This window comes from Papaver somniferum, chromosome 2 (genome assembly GCF_003573695.1).
Source record: "Papaver somniferum cultivar HN1 chromosome 2, ASM357369v1, whole genome shotgun sequence".
Lineage (NCBI taxonomy): Eukaryota > Viridiplantae > Streptophyta > Magnoliopsida > Ranunculales > Papaveraceae > Papaver > Papaver somniferum.
In genome coordinates, this window is record NC_039359.1 from 135,019,560 (window position 1) to 135,042,352 (window position 22,793).

The window sequence follows — 22,793 nt, forward strand, 5'->3', positions numbered from 1 at the left end:
GAAATTGCACTTTTTTGGCAGCCAAAAATTAAAGCACAAGAATATGCAAACTGAGCATTTCCTACAGCCACTAGAGCACTTTTCTTGAAATTTACTTTCAAGCCTGAAACCATCAATTAAGATTTTCTTGAAATTTGTAATTTGTTCTTCACTGTCATCCGGAAAAATAATTAGATAATCAGAAACTGTAGATGGTTAATAGTGTCTCCATTTGCAGATGGCTTGAAACCTTGAATAAGGTTTAACTCAGCTGATCTTTGAATCATCAAATAAAGAACCTCAACCGTTAATATGAATAAGAAATGTGACAAAGGGTCACCTTGTCTTACCCCTTTGCTGCTTCTAAAAAACTCAGAGCAAGAGCCGCTCAATGAAATAGAGAATCTGACATTTGAGTTGAACCAATGAATCCATTTCCTCCAAAAATTCCCAAAACCAGATCTGGACATTGTGTAATCTAGAAAACTCCAATTTATATTGTCAAAAGCTTTTTGCAAATCCACTTTGACTACTAATCCTGGAGTATTAGATCTTTCCCTTGCATCTATCAATTCAGAGGCAATAAGGATTCCATCTGTGATTTGTCTCTTATCTACAAAAGCACCTTGGAATTTGGAAATAATGGCTAGCATCATAAATTTCATTCTGTCAGCAAGACACTTAGAAATGATTTTTTAAATGCCACCAATAAGACTAATGGTCCTGTAATTGTTCATAGACACTGCACCCTCACATTTTGGAAGAAGAATAATGTTAGTACAATTGAGCCTCCAATCTAGAGTGCCAGTAGAGTGAAATTCATGAAAAACATTCATTAATTTAGGCTTGATTATATCCCATATTGCTTTAAAAAAAACTCCATTGCGTACCCATATGGACTTGGTGACTTGTTCAAACCAAAATATTTGATTACATTACACACTTCTTCTTCATCAAAGGCATTTCCAGCAAAATACTATTTTGCACTGAAAGAGATGGCAGAGACAAGTCATCAAAATTTGGTCTTAGAGAAAATTCTTCTTTGAACAAATCACTGTAAAATCTTTTTTCTTCAGAATTTATTGTATCATTATCATGACACATATTATCATTTACGATCAGAGAAGTAATGCCATTAGCTCTATATCTATAAGAAGCATTTTTGTGAATTTTTTTTTTTGAATTCCTTTCACCATCCATGAGCCATTGACCCTTAGATCTTGCATGACATTTTCTTGCTAGATTTAGAGAAGAATTTTTATGTTGAATACTGAAGTCTTCGTTTTTATCAAAATCCTCTTGTGATAAACCATTTATCTCTTCCAGACTTTCCATCACATCAATAAGATTTTCAAGTCTATCCACTTCAGCTTGTAAGGATCCAAAAGTATTTCTTCCCAATTTTTGATAAAAAATTTCAATCCTTGAAGCTTTTTAGCAAGGATATAACTTGGTTTACCAGCAAAACATAAATTGTTCCACCAAATTTTCATATTGTTCAAGAAATTTGGATGAGATAAGAAATGGTTCTCAAAACAATTGGAGCATGGTCAGATGTATGTCTTTTTAGTCTCGTTTGTACCAAACCTGGTCATTGATTCTCCCATTCCATTGACATGAAAAATATGTCTAGTCTTTGTAAAAGATGAGGATTTTGAGAGTTTGTCCAAGTAAAGCTTCCACCGGCCATTGGGATGTCCAGCAAATTCTGAGAATTCAAAAAAATGTCTGAAATTTCTTCTGTTTCTTTTAGTACCACCAACTCTTTTTCTATCAGCCTAACATAAGATAGCATTCCAGTCACCACCACACCAAGGTTCATTTATAATAGTACGAATTTCTCCCAATTCTTGCCAGAATTGTGCATAGTCAACTGGATCAGATGCACCATATAATGACGTGAAAAGTCAAATAAAACTATCCTTAGTGTTTCTGAATCTGATAGTCAAATAGAAATCCCTAAAAGAACCTCCTCCATGACCACATCATCACCATTCCATAGAGTTATGATGTCACTAGAGCTTCCTTCTGATGGTACGAAAGCATATTCACAATTATTATTGCCCTATAAGGATGTTACCAGAGATTCATCTACATTTTCCATTTTTGATTCTTGGATAGTGCAAATAGAAACTCTATTCTTTCGAATTGCCTGAATTTTGAGATCATCATTCAAGCCCCTAATATTCCAGGACATGATGTTAAGATCCATTAGAATTCTCCATCGCCCTAGAAGAACAAAAGTATCTTGTGCAAATTCTTCTTCATCAACTGAATCATAATCATCTAGCCCATTTAAATCTTCCAGAATGTTATTTATGGTGGGTTTGGATGTAGAATTTTAAAAGTGGAATTTATGGGTCCAGGGGATTTGGTAGAATTATGTTTCCCTCTGTTTGGTTGGCTGTCCGAATCCTTGGAATCACGTTTCCTATTGGATTCATATGGAGTCCGACCCCTCCCCCCTAAGATTTGTTGAGAAACTTATCAAGGGATTTATGACCCACTTTTTTTAACTCTAAATCCCATATATATGCAGTTTTAAGATTTGAGGGTAATGCCAAACAGTATAAAGACTTTAATACAACAAAAATCTATAAATCCTAGGAATTTTAATTGAGTTATCAAAAACACAAGAAATTTACATAAATCTCTGAATTTGTAATCCCATGGGATTATAAATTCCTGAAAATGGTGAATTATGCAAACAAACCTACCATGATATTATCTCTTCTGTTTTCTTTAGGTTGAGATTCTTTAGGTTGAGAAGAAGATTTTTACAGACAACTCTAGAGTAAGAATTGTCACAATTGATACACAGTTGTCTATTCAAGGAGATATGAAAATCCACCGACTTTTCAACCTCAATGTCCTTGGATAAATCAAAAAAATTCTGATCTTCAACGGCTATATTTTTTGAATAAAGCATCGTAACTGTTACACGTATTTCTACCATAGCTTTTGAATTATCAAAATTTTGGAATAACTCCAGGGGTGTAAAATTAACCTGATTAAAATTCAAGGACCCAAAATAAAAAGGAATCTCATTAACTCCACCTCCGTCTGATTGACACGCTTGCAAGACAGATCGGAGTGAGTTGGGCACATCATTTCCATTTGACTCAGAAAATTTTGTCGTTGACTGGTGAAGACCCTGATTTACACGCAAGCGTATTAACGAGGACACCAGAACTTTTGACCTTATTAAAATACGAGAGAGTCGAATACTTGGCCAACTGAGTTGTTTTAAGCTGGCTAGCACCATTTTTCAATATTGTGATACTTATTGCCTAAGACTGAGAGCATATTTTGCTCCAACCTTGGCCATGGTAAGAAGATGTTCAGCACTAATGAGATGAGAAAGGTTAGGAGCAAGATCATCAGGGACTTCATATCTAACGGTGGACTTGATTATGCATGAGTCGGCATCTTTCTCTATCATCTGGAAACTTTCGATGAAAAATGTTACACCCATATCGAGATATCCTCCTTCGATCTGTTGTGTCTCTTTAAGACGTTCTTGGTTATTGACTGTCACGATCTTTTCTTTGTATGACAATGGCACATGTCCTAGTAAATCATAACAAGCATTAGCAAACGAGAAAGATGACTAAGATTAATAATAACTAGATTGATTGACTAATTAAGTGTATGTACCTAGAGGAAATACGATGTCAATAACGGTTCCAAGACCACCATCACCTTCAAGAAGTTCTACCTTCTCAAATGCATTTGGAAGCAATTTCGGAACAAGTTTAGGAACTTCCTTAGAAGAGAAAACAGCCCATACAAATTCTGCTGGCGCTGCCACCTCTAGTTCGCTACTAAGCATATACTTAACCGTGATTTCTTTTTTTCAATTAGGGCAAAGACAATTTTGATTTTTATTGATTCAGTATGGATCCCTTTATAGTATTACAAAGGTTTGTCTATTTGTCTTGAAAGGAAACTAAAAGATCTCGTGTACAAAACATCAAATCTCGTATAAAACCTAAGGTAAGCTAGTAACTAGACTTTAATTGCAAGAATATCTCCTTAATTGCAAGATCTTGATGAGCATCAATCTATATCTTTTGGATGGCCTTGTGAAACATTATGGAAACACTTTACTTAATGAACAACAAAACTTCTAGGCATGTGAAACCAGCGGTCATTAGCTACATTTTCATAACTCTTTGGTTGTTTATACATACAGTACGCATAGATTTATGTACATTCTTTTTTTTTTTTTTATGGGAAAGGTTAATATATTAACTTAAGCAATGTAATACAGAAGATCTATAATTTCATTTTCATCAAAAATATTAGAATTAATACTCTCTTTTCGCACACGTTGGCACAAGTGTGTTGACATGTGGTGAAGTCTTCTGATCCTTGCTTCTTTTGCAATGGAGTCCGCCGCAGCATTGTAATCCCTGTTTATAAATTTAACCTGAGCTTGAGGAAGGTTGTCCAAGAAGTGAATTGCTTCTTTAATAGTATTCTCCGCAACCCATGAAGCTCTTGTATCCTTTTTGGATATAGATTCCCAAGGAGTTTACAGTCTGTGACTATACAGACGCTAGAAATGATATTATTTTTAGCCACTTTAAAGCATTTACCAGGACTTTAGCTTCCGCATGTAACGCCGAGGACGCCCACTCGGAGCCTGCTGAAATATGAAGGAAAGCTTCTTGGTATGAGTATAGAATGAAGGCATATCTCATGGATAGATTTTCTTTTTTAAAGGACGGGTCAATGAATGTTATCCAATCCGACCTTAAGTTGTTCCACCCTTTCTTGATAATCTTCGTTTTTTCGGATACCTTGAGATTTGGTCTCTTCCTTGATATTGAAGACTGGATGAAGGTTTTTATCTGGTGAATTAAATAGGAGGGATCCGGAACCGTTTTTCTGAAAACGACCTCACATCTATATGATCTGGTGAATTAAATAGGAGGGATCCGAAACCGTTTTCCTGAAAACGACCTCACATCTATATTTCCATATGAACCAAGTGATGATTGCAATTTGTTCCCTGAATGGCGAGAAGTTTTGATCATCGATCCAAAGTTCAACCCATTTTCTAATCACATCTGTGTTGATTTGCGAATTGACCATTTCCAAGGAACAACCAAACCAAACTGCTCCGGCAAAAGGGCAAGTTCTAAACAGATGATTTTCCGTTTCCATCCCTTGGTTATTGCACATTTGACACTCAGGGGAAACCTCTGAGTTATGAGCCGCTTGACTACTCGAGGTTGGTAAAGTTTTTTGAATTAATTTCTAGATAAACAACCTGATCCGAGGCAGAGAATAGAAAGTATATATTTATATGCTGCATAAATTCTCATTTTTTTGCCATCATAGAACAGAAAGTTGAAGACATGTCGCGGACAAAGTGACAAAAATTGCAAGAAAAGGAGTTCTTAGAATTTACAAACTGACAAGAAACAAGCCCACTATTAAAGTTCTAGTAGAAGCTAAATTGCAAGAAAATGAGTTCTTAGAATTTACAAACTGACAAGAAACAAGCCCACTATTAAAGTTCTAGTAGAAGCTTTTGGAAAGACGAGTGGAGCTTTTGGCAAGATTACAGAACAAAAAAAAATCCAAAAGCTTGACTAAGATGTAGTAGTAGTTGGCTCTTTTCACCGTAATACAGTACCAAAATTGCGCATTACAAGGCGCGACGCGAAATGATGATATAGATTTTCAGTTCCAGTCTCTACTTATATACTGTGTAGGATGATACAAAATTAAACCGACAGATAGGGAAGTCCTATGCTGAGCACAAGTTGATGGCTAACATTGTGGCCGACGACATAATCTCCTCAGCCGAACGTTTTCCTGCCATCACATGCAAGAAGATGTTGGATGCACATCAGATAAACAGGTCTATAGCTATGTCTGTAATGAATTGAAATTTGAAATAGGATTACATGTCTTTATATTACCTCGCTGTTGTCATGATCATAACGGACCAAGAAGTCACACCTGCATCCCCTAATGTCATGTAATCTCCTGTGGATTTCCAGAATATGGGCATCAAAGTAGATTGCCTGGTCTTCACTCTCCTGAAAATGAAACCCCGAGAAATTTGATTAGACATGATAATACCAACTTAAGAAAGTACTAGCAGAGCAGAACTGATTAAACTATAACATGCCATTACCTGGAAGCAAAGGACAAGATCTCCAACCTCAACTGTTTCACATTCGGAAGGCTCAATGGGGATTGAACGCTCACGGACTGCCTTCTTTACACTCACCCATTCATCCTCCTCAGCACCAAATCCAGCAAAGCGTACTCGTACTTCCTTCAGAGAAACATAATTCAAAAAAGATCATATACCCGGAGATATCACTGTAACATACTACCACTATATGCGCCCTAAAATTTTTATAATCAAACTAATTTTCTTGAGGACCCAAATTGCATATCCGCTGCAAAAGTTGACACACTCAACTCATTAATATGATTGTTCAAAACTGGACTTAAATTTTGACGCACCAAATTATGAGATCTCCAGACTTATATTTTGACAAGCCAAATGAGATCTCAGGTCTTATAACTGGAAATATACAGTAAATATAGACCAGAACAGACAACCGAAAAATTAACTTAGTTCTCTCATCTATATCTAGTGCAGTATCCACATAGTAACATAATTCCACATGCACTCACGCCAAACTGAATTATAGAGTTTGCAAGGATTTTTCCTCACAGCACTGTTAATTTTCCAATCGTTTAACTACAAAGAATCATGGTAATCTAGTCCTCCATAATCTCCAGAATTTCATAACCCAAATCCTTGTGATCCAGATTCAGCAAATCCTTGCGACATTTGTCTGGCCAAGCTAAACACGCCTGACGAAACAAGGTGGATTTCAGGTACAAGGGTACACATGCAGGGTGAAAGGGAAATTGGGGATTTCAGAATGCAGGGGTCCTATATTAATCTCTCAGCCAGATTCATGAGGGCTTTGGAACACATGCACAAGTGACACTGAACAGCATACATTTTGTTTCTCTCAGTGTACCAAGCAACATGAAAGTTCGGATATCTAGCAGTAAGATTTCAAATCCTTGATCGTCAGGAGTAAGAATTTATACATAAAGTAAAAGCATTTAGATCGAATAATCCTTACAGGTTCGCCTGAACCAACAATTCGGTGTGTGAGAAACAGGGAGACATCGTACCTGCAAAACTAACAAAAGGTTATATGGAACTATGGCATGTGAACTTGATACCAATATGTCTACATTAGCAATCAAACCACAAAAGAATGAGGGGAAAAAAACTTGATTCAATTTTTAGGTACAAAACTAAATTATTTAGGATTTATATGGAGAACCTACTGAAGATTACGAACACAAAGATGACTACCTGTCAATTTCATAATTACTACCTCATTCAAAACAACCATCTGTATATCAAGTTTGGCAAACCAGAAGTAAATATTTTCAGAAAATATCAAGTGAACAAGTTTCTCTTTATGGGAATTTTGAGCATTATTTCATCTCGCAAAAACTAGAATATCATACAGTCAGATATCTAAAGACAAATTTGACTGACTGAATTGCGCTGTTCTAGTGTACAAGCTCCACTTGACTCTTTTTGGTTCCATTACTGTAGACTTTGTAGGTTTCAAGTGTAATGCTGACACCAGGAATTTTTGGCTAAAGTACTTATTGGCCCATCCTCTCATAAGGTGTTACAAGTTTTGATGCGAACCACGATGAATAGATAGGGTTTAAAAATCATCTGATGATTTAGTGAAAAATTGAGAAACAGAATGCAGTAAGCCACGTGTAAATATAGGAAGCTGATCACGCTATCTTAGGAAATTTGGTAGCCCAGTGCTTTAGGTTGTTTTTGGAAGTGAAAGTGATTGAAGAAAAAAATGTCAAGGTGTGAGGAAATCGCCTCCCAAATTACTTCCCAAGTCAAGGAGATACCGTAAACAACTTGTTCATTCGTAGGAGGGAAGGTTGGTTTGGCAGGGATAGAAACAAAAGCGAATTGGAGTAACTTTGTACTTTCAGAGTAAAATTGTTGTATCTCAATATGGGATGAATGATCTATTTTATATATCTCCAAAAGATAGCATTACTCAGTTGTTAGCAAGTGGTTGTCATGGGCATGTTTAGCGACACATTTCACTGTAAGTTGTAATGCGTAGATAGTGGAAGATTACTGACAGTGCCGTAAGTAGGTATGTAAACCACTCACTATCTACAGACTACATCTTAGATGGTTAGACGTGCCACTAGCCCATCACAACCACCAAGTAACCACGAGGAACAATACTATCCATTATAGATACTACAAATACATAATTAGCTCACAATTTGAGAAACAACAATCCAACTTTATAAGTACTAAGTTACTCTCTCTCTCTCTCTCTCTCTCTCTCTCTCTCTATCTCTCTCTCTCTCTCTCTCTCTCTCTCTCTCTCTCTTTCGTTCTTGCTTCCCTCTCTCAAACAACCTTTCCGCTCAGGACTGGACAAGTTTTGTCATCTTCTTGACGTAGGCAGTAATTTGGGAGTCAATTCACACCTATCATTTCCCAATCACTTTCACTTCCACAAACACCCCAAACCCACACTGCCATATGACATATGAATCATCACAATCCATGTGCTAAATCAATCTCCTACCCAGAAATTCTAGATTGTGGACATTTACGTACTACGAGTGTTGCTTATCAAGTAGTTCCTAGGCGAGTGAAATCTTGACTCTCCAAGTACAATGATTCTTCACTCTAGCGTTCTAGCCCTATTCATTCCTATGGTAACTACAGCTAAGGAAATTTTGACTATTTTCCCACTTGTGAAAGGAAGTAATAAGTCAGCCAAACGGGCTTTCAGAAACTATATCTCTAGATCAGAAAATAAACCAAAAATTGTGTTGTTATATGAGTGCAAATGAAAATAGTATAACTGAAGAAAGAATCGCAAACTTCTTCTTTCGCATACTAACCAAGCTTCATCTTTCGCTGATTTAGCCTCAAACTGCACATCTGACATGTCTAGAAGCTTTCCACCTGCAATACAGATTTAAGAAAGAGATAACAATGAGCCATCACCTCTAAATTTCAAACATATCCATCATTAAAGGTCAAACTGCACAATATCACAAAGAGGATAATATTTAAGCATGAGATCCAAATTTAAAAATAAACTTTAGAAAAAAGAACAAACGTGATTGCAGCCAAACAAGTATCAAGTACAGTACTCCAGAACAACAGTTGCAAAAGAAACGGATTATGCAAGTACGTACAACATCACAATACAAACAGACTATGCAAGAAGAAACCGAGAAATCTGTGCGGAAAAAGCATTGAGAACTATAATAAACAGAGGTAGAAACTCTACCACTTCTTCAAACTCTAAGTCTCAACTACGGTTCATCAATTCTCAACTCTTTCTTAAAAATCTTGTTGATACTTTTCTTCTTCATTTTTGCCCTAAAATCAATACCATTTCTCAAAAAAAAAAAAAAAACAGGTAAGTGTTGCTGATCCAATGAAGGAGGCGACGTAGGTGTTCAGGAACATAAATCATTTTTAAATTTAATTTTGTTAAAAAATTGGTGATGTTTTTAACAAGTTTTCTAATATGAATATGGTGTTCTGCAATATTTATTTTCTTGTAGATCCGAATACAAAAGTCCAATGAGTGGTCAAGCTAAATTGACGCAACGAGCTGAAGTTAAACATCTTCGGTCGAGTTTGGACCCTGCAATCCCAAGTTTTGTTACACTTATGGGCCTAAACTCAATCGAAGATATTTAGCTTCAGCTTGTTGTATAGGGTCCGTCAATTTAGCTAGACCACCCATTGAACTCTTGTATTCAGATCTACAACAAAATAAAAATTGCAGAACACCGCATTCATATCAGAAAACCTGTCAAAAACATCACCAACTTTCTAACAAAATTATATTCTAAAATGATTTGTGTTCTTGAACACTTACACCGCCTCCTACATTGGATCAACAGCACTTACACGTCTTTTTCTTTTTTTGAGAAATGATATCGATTTTAGGTCGAAAACGAAGAAGAAAAGTATCAGCAAGATCTTTAAAAAGGAGTTGAGAATTGATAAACCGTAGTCGAGACTTAAAATTTGAAGAAGTGGTAGAGTTCCTACTTCTGTTTATACAATTCTCAATGTTTTTTCCGCACAGATTTCTCTGTTTATTTAAGCATCAAGTATGTACAACATATACAAACAGACCATGCAAGAAGAAATAGATTGTAATTACCAAAAATCTGGTAGGACACCCAAGATGATTCAAAGGACCAAACCACACCATGATGACTAATGTGCATGAGAAGTAAAGATGACACAATGGTTTTTAAGTGGTTCGGCCGTTAACAAAACTTACATCCACGGGTTGGATGATCACTAAATTTGTGCGTTTACTTCAAAGTCCATTAAAGAGGAGTGACTCTACACTCTCAAGCTTACTAAGCGCTCAATTCCTCTATAATGGAGATTGATGCATCACATAGATGTAGTGAAAACCCAACCCGTGGATACTCGTTAACAGCCGGTCCACGTAAAAATCATTGTGTCATCTTTAATTTGATGCACTTTACTTGTCACTTGTGATGGTGGTTTATGTTTAAGTGTGCTGCAAGATTTCTAGCAGTTACATAGATGGGTAGTTTTTACTACTTCACCACTTGGATACTCCATAAATTCATGCTTGAATGATGCATAAAGACGGATATAACATTATACAAGAGGAGAGTCCTTGACATGCTTTCCATGAGTCTCTCTACCCTTTTCACCATGAGATAGAGAGAAACCTCAATAGCTACAGAGGACAGATCACCATTACTCAAACTTGAATAGCATTAACCTATAAACTAAGTCTTAAGTGCGTGATTAAACCATAATCACATTTTAATCCAGATTATTTACTAATCCGGCTTAATATAAAATACAACTAATCTCGTTTTACGCATAAACCATAAGAAAGACAACATTCTCCCAATTAGTTGAGCAACAAATCTTTAACTGAAAACCATACACCCAAGACAATATCACACTAGGCTTTGGCTATAGAGACCTACACACCGCTTTTAAGACGCATAGCCATTTCCATAAAACCTATAGAGACCTACTCATCGCTTTTAAACCGAAAATTAGACGGTCCAATATCATCTGGTAACACTATATTGGTATATTTCTTATGCCACAGTTGAGTTATACCTTATGCCCAATACTATAATTATTCAATTATTTGTAATAAGCTCCACCTCATACTCAGATCCTTTGTGACTTCAAGAAAACAGAGATCTGTTATGCTTTCAATAAAGTTTACTCGCAAAAAGAGCACTATGCTCATTACACCAAATAGTTGAAGGTTTCAAATAGGAATCCCAAACTATGTTTCTACTTGAGCTTAAGCTCAATATCCAAATGAGACCAAGTACTTCACAGTGAAAAAACCGATACCCAATGTTCTTGTGATAACAAGCAGAGATACTTGACCTCACATAAGTGACAAGTTAATGATCTAAAGAAGTTCTTTACGAGGATACACAAACAAGAACACGTAAGAATACATGATGATAAATATACAAACTAACAACGAATATCATACACCCGCTGTTAGTTAGATTCTACCATGCATATACACTCTTTATAACTTTATCATAAATCCTTCTTTGGGTGAAATTATAACATACAGGGGTCTGTAATCAACAATTTTTGACTTTAACATCTCATATAAAGCAAATAACTTAAGTATAAACCTTTGGGTCCAAGAGCAACCATCCCATATGAAACATGATTTATTTTAGATTTTATAATGATAAACAAACTTTGGGTTAAGTTATACTCATAACCTCCAAAATGAATCATATACAAACCACAAGAATCTCACACTTTGTTCCCGTTAAGACTCTTTCATCACACTCAAAGCATCAGTATGGCGACACTTAGTCGAGCTGTGAAAGGTACAAGGGTCATCTACAAGTTGCAACTTTCAAAACAGAAAATTTTTAGACTAACTAATTATAGTAAATTACTACTCTTTTCTGTCCATATCTGTCGCTATAAGTAAATCATTATGGAACCTTCATCTAGTTGAAATAAACAACTAGAACATGAAGAAAACGGAGAAAGAACAAGTCTGAAAACTACAGCAAGTACACCACCATATCGATATGAGATAAACCACATAATGTCCATATAAAACCTTAACCTTGATACGTTAATCTTCTACTATGGCGTAAGATCTTTATTTAGTCGAACTAAACAACTACAGAATAGTAAACCAAATGGTCCAAATCAAAAAGTATTCTGCCTTAACTAAGACTAGACTTATGTATATATGAAATAAACTAGTTTCTATTCATATACATCCTATATCTTTATAGAACCTTAACCTTGATACATCCTATATCTTTATAAATGAAATTTGTACTACTTACACAATAGTTGCTCTATTATATTTCACCCTGTGACAACATGTAGAAAGCAATAAAATACCACATGTAAGAACTTCATTAACTTTCCAGAAATTCAGTCTAAAACTTCAGCCTCACGACCCCTTTTTGTGGAACTAAGTAATAATTAGGGGATATAGCATCAGAATGTTGGAATTTTAGCTCCTTAACCAGTATCTTTAGACTTAAACATGATTAAAGAAATGCTTGAGGCTGAACAAGCATAATACCTAGTATTGACATTTAATAAGCCTAAAAGAAGTGTTAACATAAAACAGCACCTTGTTAACACAGCACCGTATTATTATAATCAGTCCATAATGCAACTGAAATGAACAGCACCACACAGCGTAATCATCATACTTAACAGATTTGACAATCATTAATTTGATATCAAGAACAGACGTCGCAAAAAAGAAATAGATAGATATTTTTTAGCACTTGGTTAATCAATTGAATGAATGGTGGATGATAAAACCTTTTAAGCTACGCTTTCAGATTTTCATATCCTCATATTGCCTCAACTGCAGAGCATCATGAGTTACATCCAAACTGCCTAAGATGTCTATCATATGTTCCATCTCCATCTACTTTGTAGTCTTTGTTCAGAAAAGAGCTCACCATAAAACACTAAGTTTATTTGTTTGCACTATCCAATGAACAAGATAATATCTACGTTTTACTTCTTTTACTAATTAAAGACTTACTGAGTTGCATGACAATGACACCAGGGAAATCCTAAAAGATTTAAGTTGATGTGCTGTGAAAACGTAACCACATAGACGTTCCAAAAAAAGGGGATGGAATGCCAACAAGTAAAATAATCATTTATCCATACAAGGAAAAGAGAAAAACCTTTAGAGTTGTCAGAAAAATCTTCAAGTTTACTGCTTAATGACTTGTCGCTGAGAGGAGTAACCTCTTGTTTTGAGGTAGTAAGAGGATTGTTAATAACTTTATCTGGGCTAGCTTGGCACTTGTTTTGGAACCAATCTTGTACCTGAAATAGGTAAACCATAGCAATAAGATCAATGGAGATAGTTCCAAATACAACAAGTAAAATATTTCACCATAAGAGCAAGTCTTGTATGGCTTCCATCTTCCACTTCCCAAAGTTGTTGCCACAATGGACTTTGAAAGGAGAAATGGATGAGCAAATTTTATGGTTAAATAAGAGCAAATTCTTGCTTCAAACTACGACAGGATCCCAACATAAAACGGTCAGATAAGGAGCTGCCAGTAACTTGCCACTCCCACTCTTAAGACCAAAAAGCAAGTTCCCCAAAAGGGTTGAATGCCCTAGAAGTAGCTTGTTTTAGATCCAAATTAAAACATAAACTTAGCATTTCCAATGTTTACCCTAAAGTCTAAACAATTCATGGTGTGTTATAAGTGAGATGAACGAACCTGCTCCCACTGTATGGCAGGTTTTCCAGCACGCCCGGCTTCACGACTACAATAAAAACGAACAGAAACAAAATGAAGCATTACTTATACTACATTCAAATAACAACCCATTCAAGCATTACTGAACCCTGAACCCTGAATCGTATTTACAGTTAAATTGATAGTACATATTTTTGTTTGATTTAATGAAAACTGCAATGCAATGGATGATTTCTCACCTGAATTTCCTAGCGACCTTTTCACAGAACTCCTGATTTAGTGATTCTTTTCGAACATCCTTTAATAGCTTTTGCATGTATTGAATCTAAAAACAAAGAACAACAATAGAGATAGAATTCATTTCAATGAATCAACAGCAGCAGATTTCAGGTCACCGTATTTTTCGATGAACCCTATTTTCATTTATCTTTTTGCATTTTAAAAGAGAGAAACAAAAAATGAAATAGGGTTTTGGGAATATATCGGGAAAGAGGGGGAGAGGGAGATTTTACCTCGGATTTGTTGAAAGATGGAGATTCTCTCGGCCGGAGCCGACCCATTTGGCAGAAACTGAAGGCGCAGTCTAGCAGATACCTGGTCTGTACTGTGGGGTGTTAAGCTCTGGTCAGGTTATTCTTCCCAACTTCTATCTGACCTTGTATTGAGTTTGGAAATTATAGATCTTTAGTGACACCCACAACTTGCCCACAGTTTTTTCACCTAATAGGTGTTAGTCAACCATTGGTTACTGTGGTGTGGTTTTATGTAGGACCCACTATTTTGAAAGGGTTCATCATTATTAGATATTTGTAGCTTGTTCACATACCAAAAGCAGAACTCAAAAACAAAATATTTTTACATCACAAAATATCCATATTTTTAATTCCGGAAATCATCCTGAAATTGGATACTCAAACACTGAAATAGACTATTAGACCTTGGAAGAAAAGTCGGGGGCAAAACGGGAATATGAACTAATTTTATATTCGATAAAATGGGATCAAAAACATTTCTTAGTCAGAAATTCTTACACAAACTTATAAACCAACCACATTGTCATGAATGACTTCTCATGCTTCGAAAAGAAAAAAAATGACTTCGTTTTGAGAACAGTTAGATGGATTCATAATGATTATTAATGAATTGTTTATTAAGATTACAGGAAACGGATAACTATTGAGAAGTGAATTATAGTTGTATGAAGTTGGTGTAAAATTTCAGGTGTAAAAACTAATATGTACGCGGGAAATGAGATGGCCGGACGTGATCTCGGTGCATTAACTAAGTTGGATAGATCAGTATGGCTACAAGACTTGGTCACTATGTATCCATGGATTTGATCAGATGGCATGAGATAGTTGTTGGAAAACTATTATAATGGTACATATATTGTAATTAGAAGATGTGCAAGATACGACGAAATCATTAATGGAAATAAACTGACAACAACATTAGTTTGGGTCAAGATCAAAGGTTTGCATTCAAATTTATAAGTTTATAAGTTCCCTACTCGTTGATGATCGAATTATGAACTACTATCTCAGATTCTATGATCCTAATCAGTTCCACCTGTGTAGGTCTCAATTCTTTAAAGATTACATCACATCTTGCTTCATCAATTCTTTAAAGACTACATCACACCTAGAGTACTACCGGGACAATTAAAGGAAAAAAGAAAGAGGAATGGAAACCACCGTCGTTTGGGAAAACAAAAATTAACTTTGACGCTTCATTCAAGGAAGGGGACTTAACAGAGGGTCTGGGGTTCATAGATGGGAATCATTCAGGTACCTTTGGAAAAGCAACATGCATTAAAACTCTTGCAACATCAGCTCTCATGGCACAATGTTTGGCAGCAAAGGAAGCAATCAAATGGGCAACTTCAATCAATCTAACACAGATAATTCTGGAGAGGGACAGCCAAGATGTGATCAATTATTTGACTGGAACAAAGGACGATTTGGATTGGCAGTGTCGAAGAATTTTGGAAGAAGTCAAGACTATGGCTAGTTCATTCATCTATTATCAACCGATGCATACCGGAAGACTGGGAAATGAAGTGGCGGATGCTTTAGCCAAGGAAGGACGAAAAACAGGATCGACAACCTACACTCCAACAAATATCTCCATGGTTGTTTTGTAATTATTAAGTAATGACTGATAGACGCATTTATGTGTCTAATTTGTCTCAATTTTATATATTGTTAGTGCTCAGTTTTGTACTTATTTTGGTGTTTTATATCTTTGTAGGTGTTTTTGGAAAGAAACATTTTTGGAGAAAAAAAATCGGTTCAAAATGTGGCATTTGCACCCTCGGGAGGAATTACGATTTCCACTCCATGAATGGATAAGGGGCACTCAAATTACTAAGGGGCACTTTGATTGCTATCAGCACCCCCAACGGGTTGGATAAGGGGTATCCTTCTTCCTTGTTTGAATTCTGGAGTTTGGCGGGAAAACTGGTTTCAAAACTGTCAGAACTAGGGTTTGGATTTTGGAGGTCTTATAGTGAGACTAAATTGTTGAAACTTGGTGGGATTGATCCAATGGGTTAAACAGGGCTGGTAATTGGTTTGTATTTGTTAGAAATTGGCTAGAAAGTCGGTAAGAAGAGAACATTGGTCACGGGATATTTCTGTTTGAAAATTGAACATGAATCAGAGAGATTCAATGGCTGGAATGGTTTGGTCTGACTTGTATGAGCTTAACAGATATGGTAATGGATATTGATTTGTCTAAAATTGGTCGGAATCGTGGAATTGAAGTAACACAGAGAAAATATTATTCTCGGGTTCTGCATGGATTTGGTGAGATTCAGTTGCAGGATTTCATTGGGCTCAGACCGTTTCGATGCATCAGGGTTGGTAAGTGACTTGGATTCGAATAACGAGTAAGGTTACGTGGAGTTTTCATAAAGCAGGGAAGTACCGAGTCTGTCACAGGGATGTTATGAATTCCTGTGAGTTTGAGTCGTGCACGGCTGGAGTTTGGATGACTTAGAACGTGGAAGAGATAAAGATGGAGAGTCTGGCAGAAAGTATAGTCTTAGAATCGAGAAAAAGAGAGGTTTAGAAAAATTTGTTCCTGCTACTTCTCAACCAAGAACACGAAGAACATAAGTCGTTCAAAACAGTCGCAGTAGCAGTCTTATATTCAACCGCAGAAGAACAATAGCGTACACTGTTTAAGTTGCAGTAGATCTTTCACAACTGAGCTATTGTAACAGCTTCGTAGTTAAACGCCTTTAGCAACTGGAAATCATTGTAAGCTATTTTTATTACTTTTTGAATACAATGAATAATCAAGTTTTCTCCAATTCTGAATCCATGAGTAGCTAAATTTCTTTTCAAGGATTTTGGAAGAAGCTATTTTTGATGCGTAATTCTTAGTAATTATTTCCTTTGACATAAATACTCTAATATTGTGCTTTTAAATTATTAAAAAATTTCTCTTCTTTATATGCTTCGTAAAAATTGTTTTGGGTAGTTTAGCTTCCGATCTTTTATAAGCGAAGGAAAATTAGGTCGTAGAATAGCGACGAGAGTCATAAAAAAAAAAGCTTGAGTTCGAAAATTGTTTTGAGTAAACTAGGAGTATTTTGTCAAAGAAATTGTTATTGAGTTTACAAATATTGGAAGTAGTGGAATCCAAAACCCTAGAATCATCTCTCCTTGATAAACCAAAAAAATCAATCTTAGTATTTTCTTTTAGTAATAAAAAACCAAATCTTCATAAAAGTTCGAGAATCGAAATTTATGTGTGTGTTTTCTTGGTAAACCCCCACAATGCTTCTACTAAGCGCAGATACCAATCCTTTCGGGTAGGGTTTACGGTCTTTTCTAAAATCTATTTAATTTGCCTATTAGACACTTCAACTTGGCCACAAGTTTGCGGGTGGTAAGGTGTAGAAACCTTATGGGTAATGGAGTATTTCTTCATGAGCGTCTCAAAAGACCGGTTACAAAAATGGGAACCTCCGTCACTAATGGTTGCTCTAGGAATACCAAATCGAGAGAAAATATTGTCTCTAACAAACTTGATCACAACGTGGCGATCGTTTGTCTTGGTAGTTATTGCTTCTACCCACTTAGACACATAGTCAACAACTAATAAGATGTAAAAGTTGCCATAGGAATTGACAAAAGGACCCATAAAATCTATACCCCACACATCAAATATTTCTATTATTAGTATAGGACTAAGTGGCATCATACTATGTCTGGTCATCTTTCCTAACTTTTGACATCTATCACAACTTTGACAAAATAGGTGGGAGTCCTTGAACAGTGTTGGCCAATAAAGACCGGATTTCAAATTAAGGACTAAGTTCTTTTCTTTACAACGTTCTAGAACTAGTGTAAGATGGTGCAAGAATTCATCGAAAGAGGATCCAAAAACCGAAAAATCGTCCATAAAGACCTCGAGAAATCGCTCAACCATGTCCGAGAAGATACTTAGCATGCAACGTTGGAATGTTGCGGGTGCATTACACAACCCAAAAGGCATACGCCTTTAAGCAAAAGTACCAAATGGACATGTGAAGGTTGTCTTATCTTGGTCTTCTGGGGCTATAGGGATTTGGTTTTAACCGGAATAACCATCTAGGAAGCAATAATGGTTGTGGCCAGCTAATCTTTCTAACATTTGGTCGATGAATGGTAAAGGAAAGTGGTATTTCCTAGAGGATGAGTTCAGCTTACGGTAGTCTATACATACTCTCCACCCGATAGTAACACGGGTAGGTATCAATTCATTGTTCTCATTCACAACTACCGTAATCCCAGACTTCTTTGGGACAACCTGGACAGGGCTGACCCATTTACTATCAGATATGGGGTATATGATACCCGCATCTAATAACTTGAGAACCTAAGTGCGAACAACTTCCTTCATATTAGGATTCAAACGTCTTTGCATTTCTCTTGAGGTTTTAGCACCTTCTTCTAGGTATATGTGGTGCATACAATAAACATGACTAATTCCTTTCAAATATGCTATAGTCCACCCTATTGCAGTCTTGTGCTTACGGAGAACACTAACTAGTCTAGTTTCCTGATCGGGCTCTAAGTCAGAGGCAATTATGGCAGGAAGAGTATTTTCACTACCAAGGAATACATATTTCAGTGTATCTGGTAGCGACTTTAATTCAAGGGTGTGTGCCTTAACTGGTGATGGGAGGGGTTTATCTATGGTCGGCGAAAGAGGTTCTGGTTTACGCTGCCATTTCCCATAATTCATTACTGGTGCAGAATCTAACAACGCATTAACTTCTTCAAAATGACTATCCTCATCATAGTAGGTTCCAAAGTAGGCCAAGCACGCCTCTAAAGGATCACTAACACTATTAGTGGTAAAGGTATTCTCAACTAGAGAATCAATCACGCATATAGACTCATAGTGCTCAGGGTCTGGTGGGGCTTGTAACGCCTTAAAAACGTTCACCGAGATTTTCTGATTCCCAAAGGAAAATTCTACTAGGCCAGTTTGACAATGTATGACTGCATTTGCAGTGGCTAGAAATGGACGACCTAGGATGATTGGATATTGATATCTTGACTAGAGACAGGTTGAGTGTCTAAAATTACAAAGTCAACTGGATAGATAAAGTTTTCTACCTGAACCAAAACGTCTTCAATAATTCCACGTGGGATTTGACTGACCTATCGGATAACTGTAGTGTTATCCTAGTTGGTTTCATCTCACCTTCATATACCGAGAACGGTAAAAGATTCACACTAGCCCCAAGATCTAATAGAGCATTGTCTACCGTTTGTTTACCTATGACACATGTGACAGTAGGACAACCAGGATCTTTAAATTTGACTGGGTACTTTTGAGATTATGGAACTAATTTGTTGGGTCAAAAATGCCTTCTTATGGACACGCGCGTCTCTCTTGACAGTGCACATCTCTTTTAGGAACTTGGCCATAGCCTGTACATGTTTTATTGCATCTAACAAGGGCAGGTAAATCTTAACTTGCTTAAAGATGTCTAGGATTTCAGCATATGTACTAGGCTTTTTCTTAGCGATTCCATGAGGAAATGGTGCGGGTGGTATGTACACTCTCTCAGGCCCATTAAGGTCTTTAGACGAAGTTTGGTCAACCTCATTCTCTTTTTCAGCTGGATTTTTGTCCTTAGGTGGTTCTACCGAGTTCTCTAGAGTTTTAGATGGGCCGCCTTAATGGTTACCTTTAGACCACGAGAAATTCGGGTTATGTCTCCAACCAGGGTTATAGATATTAGAGTATGGGTCAAACTTGGGTCGATCCTCATATTTAGAGTTCATACCACCATGTAGGACACTAACCTGGCCACAGATAGTTTCATTTGGGTAAAACAATGGACAATGAGGTCCAATATGAATTTGACCACCACAAATATATGGTACATGGATAGGTTCTGGGCTCACTGTTACAGCTCATAGTCTGGTTGGACCCTTGGTTCATCTCTAAGGCCTCTAGACGCCTAAGGATATCAGACCCATTATCAACTCTATTGACCCTTGGATAGGGTTCCTAGTTATTTCGGGCTCCCTCATTGAATCCCATTGACGAGTCTTTTCATCTAGATCGATAAATTCATCAAAACACACATCTGGATCTTGATGGGTAAATTCTCCACCACTAATTATTTGTACCTGCATTGTGGTTTCACTATATATGCTCTTATATAAAATTTGGTCCATGTGGCCTTTCTCAAAGCCATGATGTGGGAATTGGTATAACAACTCATTAAACATTTCTACATAATCGTGTAGGCTCTCGCCTATTTTCTGCTTAAAGGTTTGGATAGATTCCTAACAGCAGCAGTCTTGTGGTGTAGGTAGAACTTCTTAACAAAGGCCTCTACAAGGCCATCTCAGGTGGTGATTTTTTTAGAGGGAATCAAATGGTACCACTCATTGACTCTCTCTTCTAGGGAAAAAGAAAACAAACGCAACCTTAGCACATCTTTTGTGACGTTCGGATAATTCATTGTGTCACAAATCATCTTGAAGTCTCTTATATGGGGTATATGGGTTTTCATTTTCTATCCATATAAATTTACGAAGCATGCTAAATGTCCCAGGTTTAATGTCAAATTTGACAGTAGTAAATGGTAAAACAACTCCTGGGTCACGTACCACTCTAGATGGGTTCATCCTATCTCTAAGGGTTGGTCGGCGGGGCTTCATCATCACTAACCACGTCGACAAAAATAGAATTACCACCTAAATCCGTGTAACAGGTCGGACTCAAATCAAAAAGGTCGTTTTCCACAAGTCTATCTCCTACCCGTTTCCAACGTCGCATACACAAGCAAGAATACTGGTGAAGCAAGAAAATCGTGCACATGCAAATGCAGGGTTTACTAAATTAGGTAAGCTTGGGCTACCTCTGAAAAATATACCTAAAGGTACGAGGCTGAGGCTTGTGGAATTTCGGCTGGTAACTCCCATAAGGCCCAAGGCACGGGTTCAACGTACTTTTCCACAGGTTTCCTAAATTCGGTAATTCTGATGATGTGGTGTGTGCAACGTGTATTTTTTTTTAAATTTAAATAAATAAAAGAAATATATACAAAAGGAAATAAAATCAAAAAGAATAAATAAAAAATGAGTTTTATTACTTAGCTCTTTTGGAAGGCAACTCCACAATAAATGTCGAGTATTACCTGCACGATAAAAATAAGAAAAATACCCAAGTAAAATCAAATAAGAGAAAATAAAAGAAAATTTAATTAAACTAAACAAGACTAAAAAAAAAGAAATAAAAAAAAAATCTAAAACCTAACCTAAAGGAAAGTCCGCGTCGGCGACGCCAAAAACTGATGCAGTTTTTACAAGTGGAAAGTAGAAGGTTGGATTCTCGGACTATTTTCAAAGGTTTAATTTCAGATTAATAAAAAAAATACTAATACAAGCTAATTAAAATTGATTTTGTTTACCAAGGAGAGAATCGAAATTTAGAATCGAAGTAGTGGAATCCAAAACCCTAGAATCATCTCTCCTTGATAAACCAAAAAAATCAAATATAATTAGCTTGTCTTAGTATTTTCTTTTAGTAATCAAAAACTAAATCTTCATAAAAACAAATAAAAAAATTACTCCAGAGCCTAGAAATTTATTCCTATTAAGTATGGTACTAACCAATCTAAGTGGATGGAAGCATCTTGGTTGTAGGAGTTGAGGAACCAATCTGAGTAGATGGAAACATCTAAAGAGTCTATTCATAAAAGCACAGAGCTCAGGTGTTAGAAATAACATGGTAGTTTCGCCATATCTCGTTGAGTCCTTTTCACTTTTGTTTTTATTTTGTTTTCTTTTTAAAAATATGTTTCTCTAAGTGATTAGGTGGGGTTCACGAGTCAAGTTGTTACCACTGCTAGGGTGAAATATGTGTGTGTTTTCCCTGTCTCCGTCGCCTAAACAAGCGTGGAACGCAAGATCCATGGGAACTATCATGTAATCTGCTGACAAGAAGCATGCACTTGGATCCAAAAGATCAAATCATGCAGTTAAAAAAAAAATTGAGACCAGACCACCAGACCAACCGGAATAAATTCAATAAAGTCGACCACTGGTACCCTTGTATATGCCAGTTGTGTTGACCTAGAGTTAGGATTATCGACCACTGGTTCCCTTGTATATGCCGGTTGTGTTGATATTAGTCAGACTAGTATCTCAGTCCATTAGGATAGGTTCATTTTGGCAGTGGCCTTCAGACAGATATGGGAAACACCGTTCACCTTAGTCGACATCAAAACCATCTACGTTTTTCTCTAAATCCATCTTCTTAATCTATCCATGTGATTTGTTGACTCCGGATATTGATGTCCATAGTGTGACTATATGAGTAGAGCTTTGTCACTTATATATGAATTTTAGTATGCTTGAGTGCAAACACGTGTACAACAATTGGAATTTCGCATCAGGGTACTTCCTCATGTAATTAATGAGAGTATGCCAACCAATGAGATTCTTTAGTGCCTTCCA

At 36.5% G+C, this 22,793-nt stretch overlaps 2 protein-coding genes across 2 annotated transcripts; both read right to left on the bottom strand.

Moving 5' to 3' along the window:
- Positions 1 to 3,262: 3,262 nt before the first annotated feature.
- On the bottom strand, positions 3,263 to 3,811 carry LOC113352013 (S-norcoclaurine synthase 2-like). Its single transcript, XM_026595898.1, has 2 exons — positions 3,637 to 3,811; positions 3,263 to 3,549 (listed from the first exon to the last, which is right to left on the bottom strand). The coding sequence occupies exons 1-2, from the start codon at positions 3,809 to 3,811 to the stop codon at positions 3,263 to 3,265; spliced, it is 462 nt and encodes a 153-aa protein (XP_026451683.1).
- Positions 3,812 to 5,393: 1,582 nt separating this feature from the next.
- On the bottom strand, positions 5,394 to 14,482 carry LOC113349190 (protein SAWADEE HOMEODOMAIN HOMOLOG 1-like). Its single transcript, XM_026593124.1, has 9 exons — positions 14,328 to 14,482; positions 14,055 to 14,140; positions 13,837 to 13,882; positions 13,285 to 13,429; positions 8,947 to 9,010; positions 7,110 to 7,161; positions 6,134 to 6,277; positions 5,916 to 6,035; positions 5,394 to 5,808 (listed from the first exon to the last, which is right to left on the bottom strand). Exons 1-9 carry the CDS (start codon positions 14,373 to 14,375, stop codon positions 5,764 to 5,766), a joined length of 750 nt encoding a protein of 249 aa, XP_026448909.1. The 5' UTR covers positions 14,376 to 14,482; the 3' UTR covers positions 5,394 to 5,763.
- Between the last annotated feature and the right edge of the window lie 8,311 nt (positions 14,483 to 22,793).

Bases quoted from the DNA above. Each gene is read 5' to 3' on its own strand.
- LOC113352013 (XM_026595898.1), bottom strand. From the start codon at position 3,811: ATGCTTAGTAGCGAACTAGAGGTGGCAGCGCCAGCAGAATTTGTATGG. The intron at 3,550-3,636 runs GTACATACACTT...ATGATTTACTAG, and splicing joins TGACATCGTATTTCCTCTAG to GACATGTGCCATTGTCATAC.
- LOC113349190 (XM_026593124.1), bottom strand. From the start codon at position 14,375: ATGGGTCGGCTCCGGCCGAGAGAATCTCCATCTTTCAACAAATCCGAG. The intron at 14,141-14,327 runs GTAAAATCTCCC...CTTTGTTTTTAG, and splicing joins CATCTTTCAACAAATCCGAG to ATTCAATACATGCAAAAGCT. The intron at 5,809-5,915 runs GTAATATAAAGA...ATGTGATGGCAG, and splicing joins ATGATCATGACAACAGCGAG to GAAAACGTTCGGCTGAGGAG.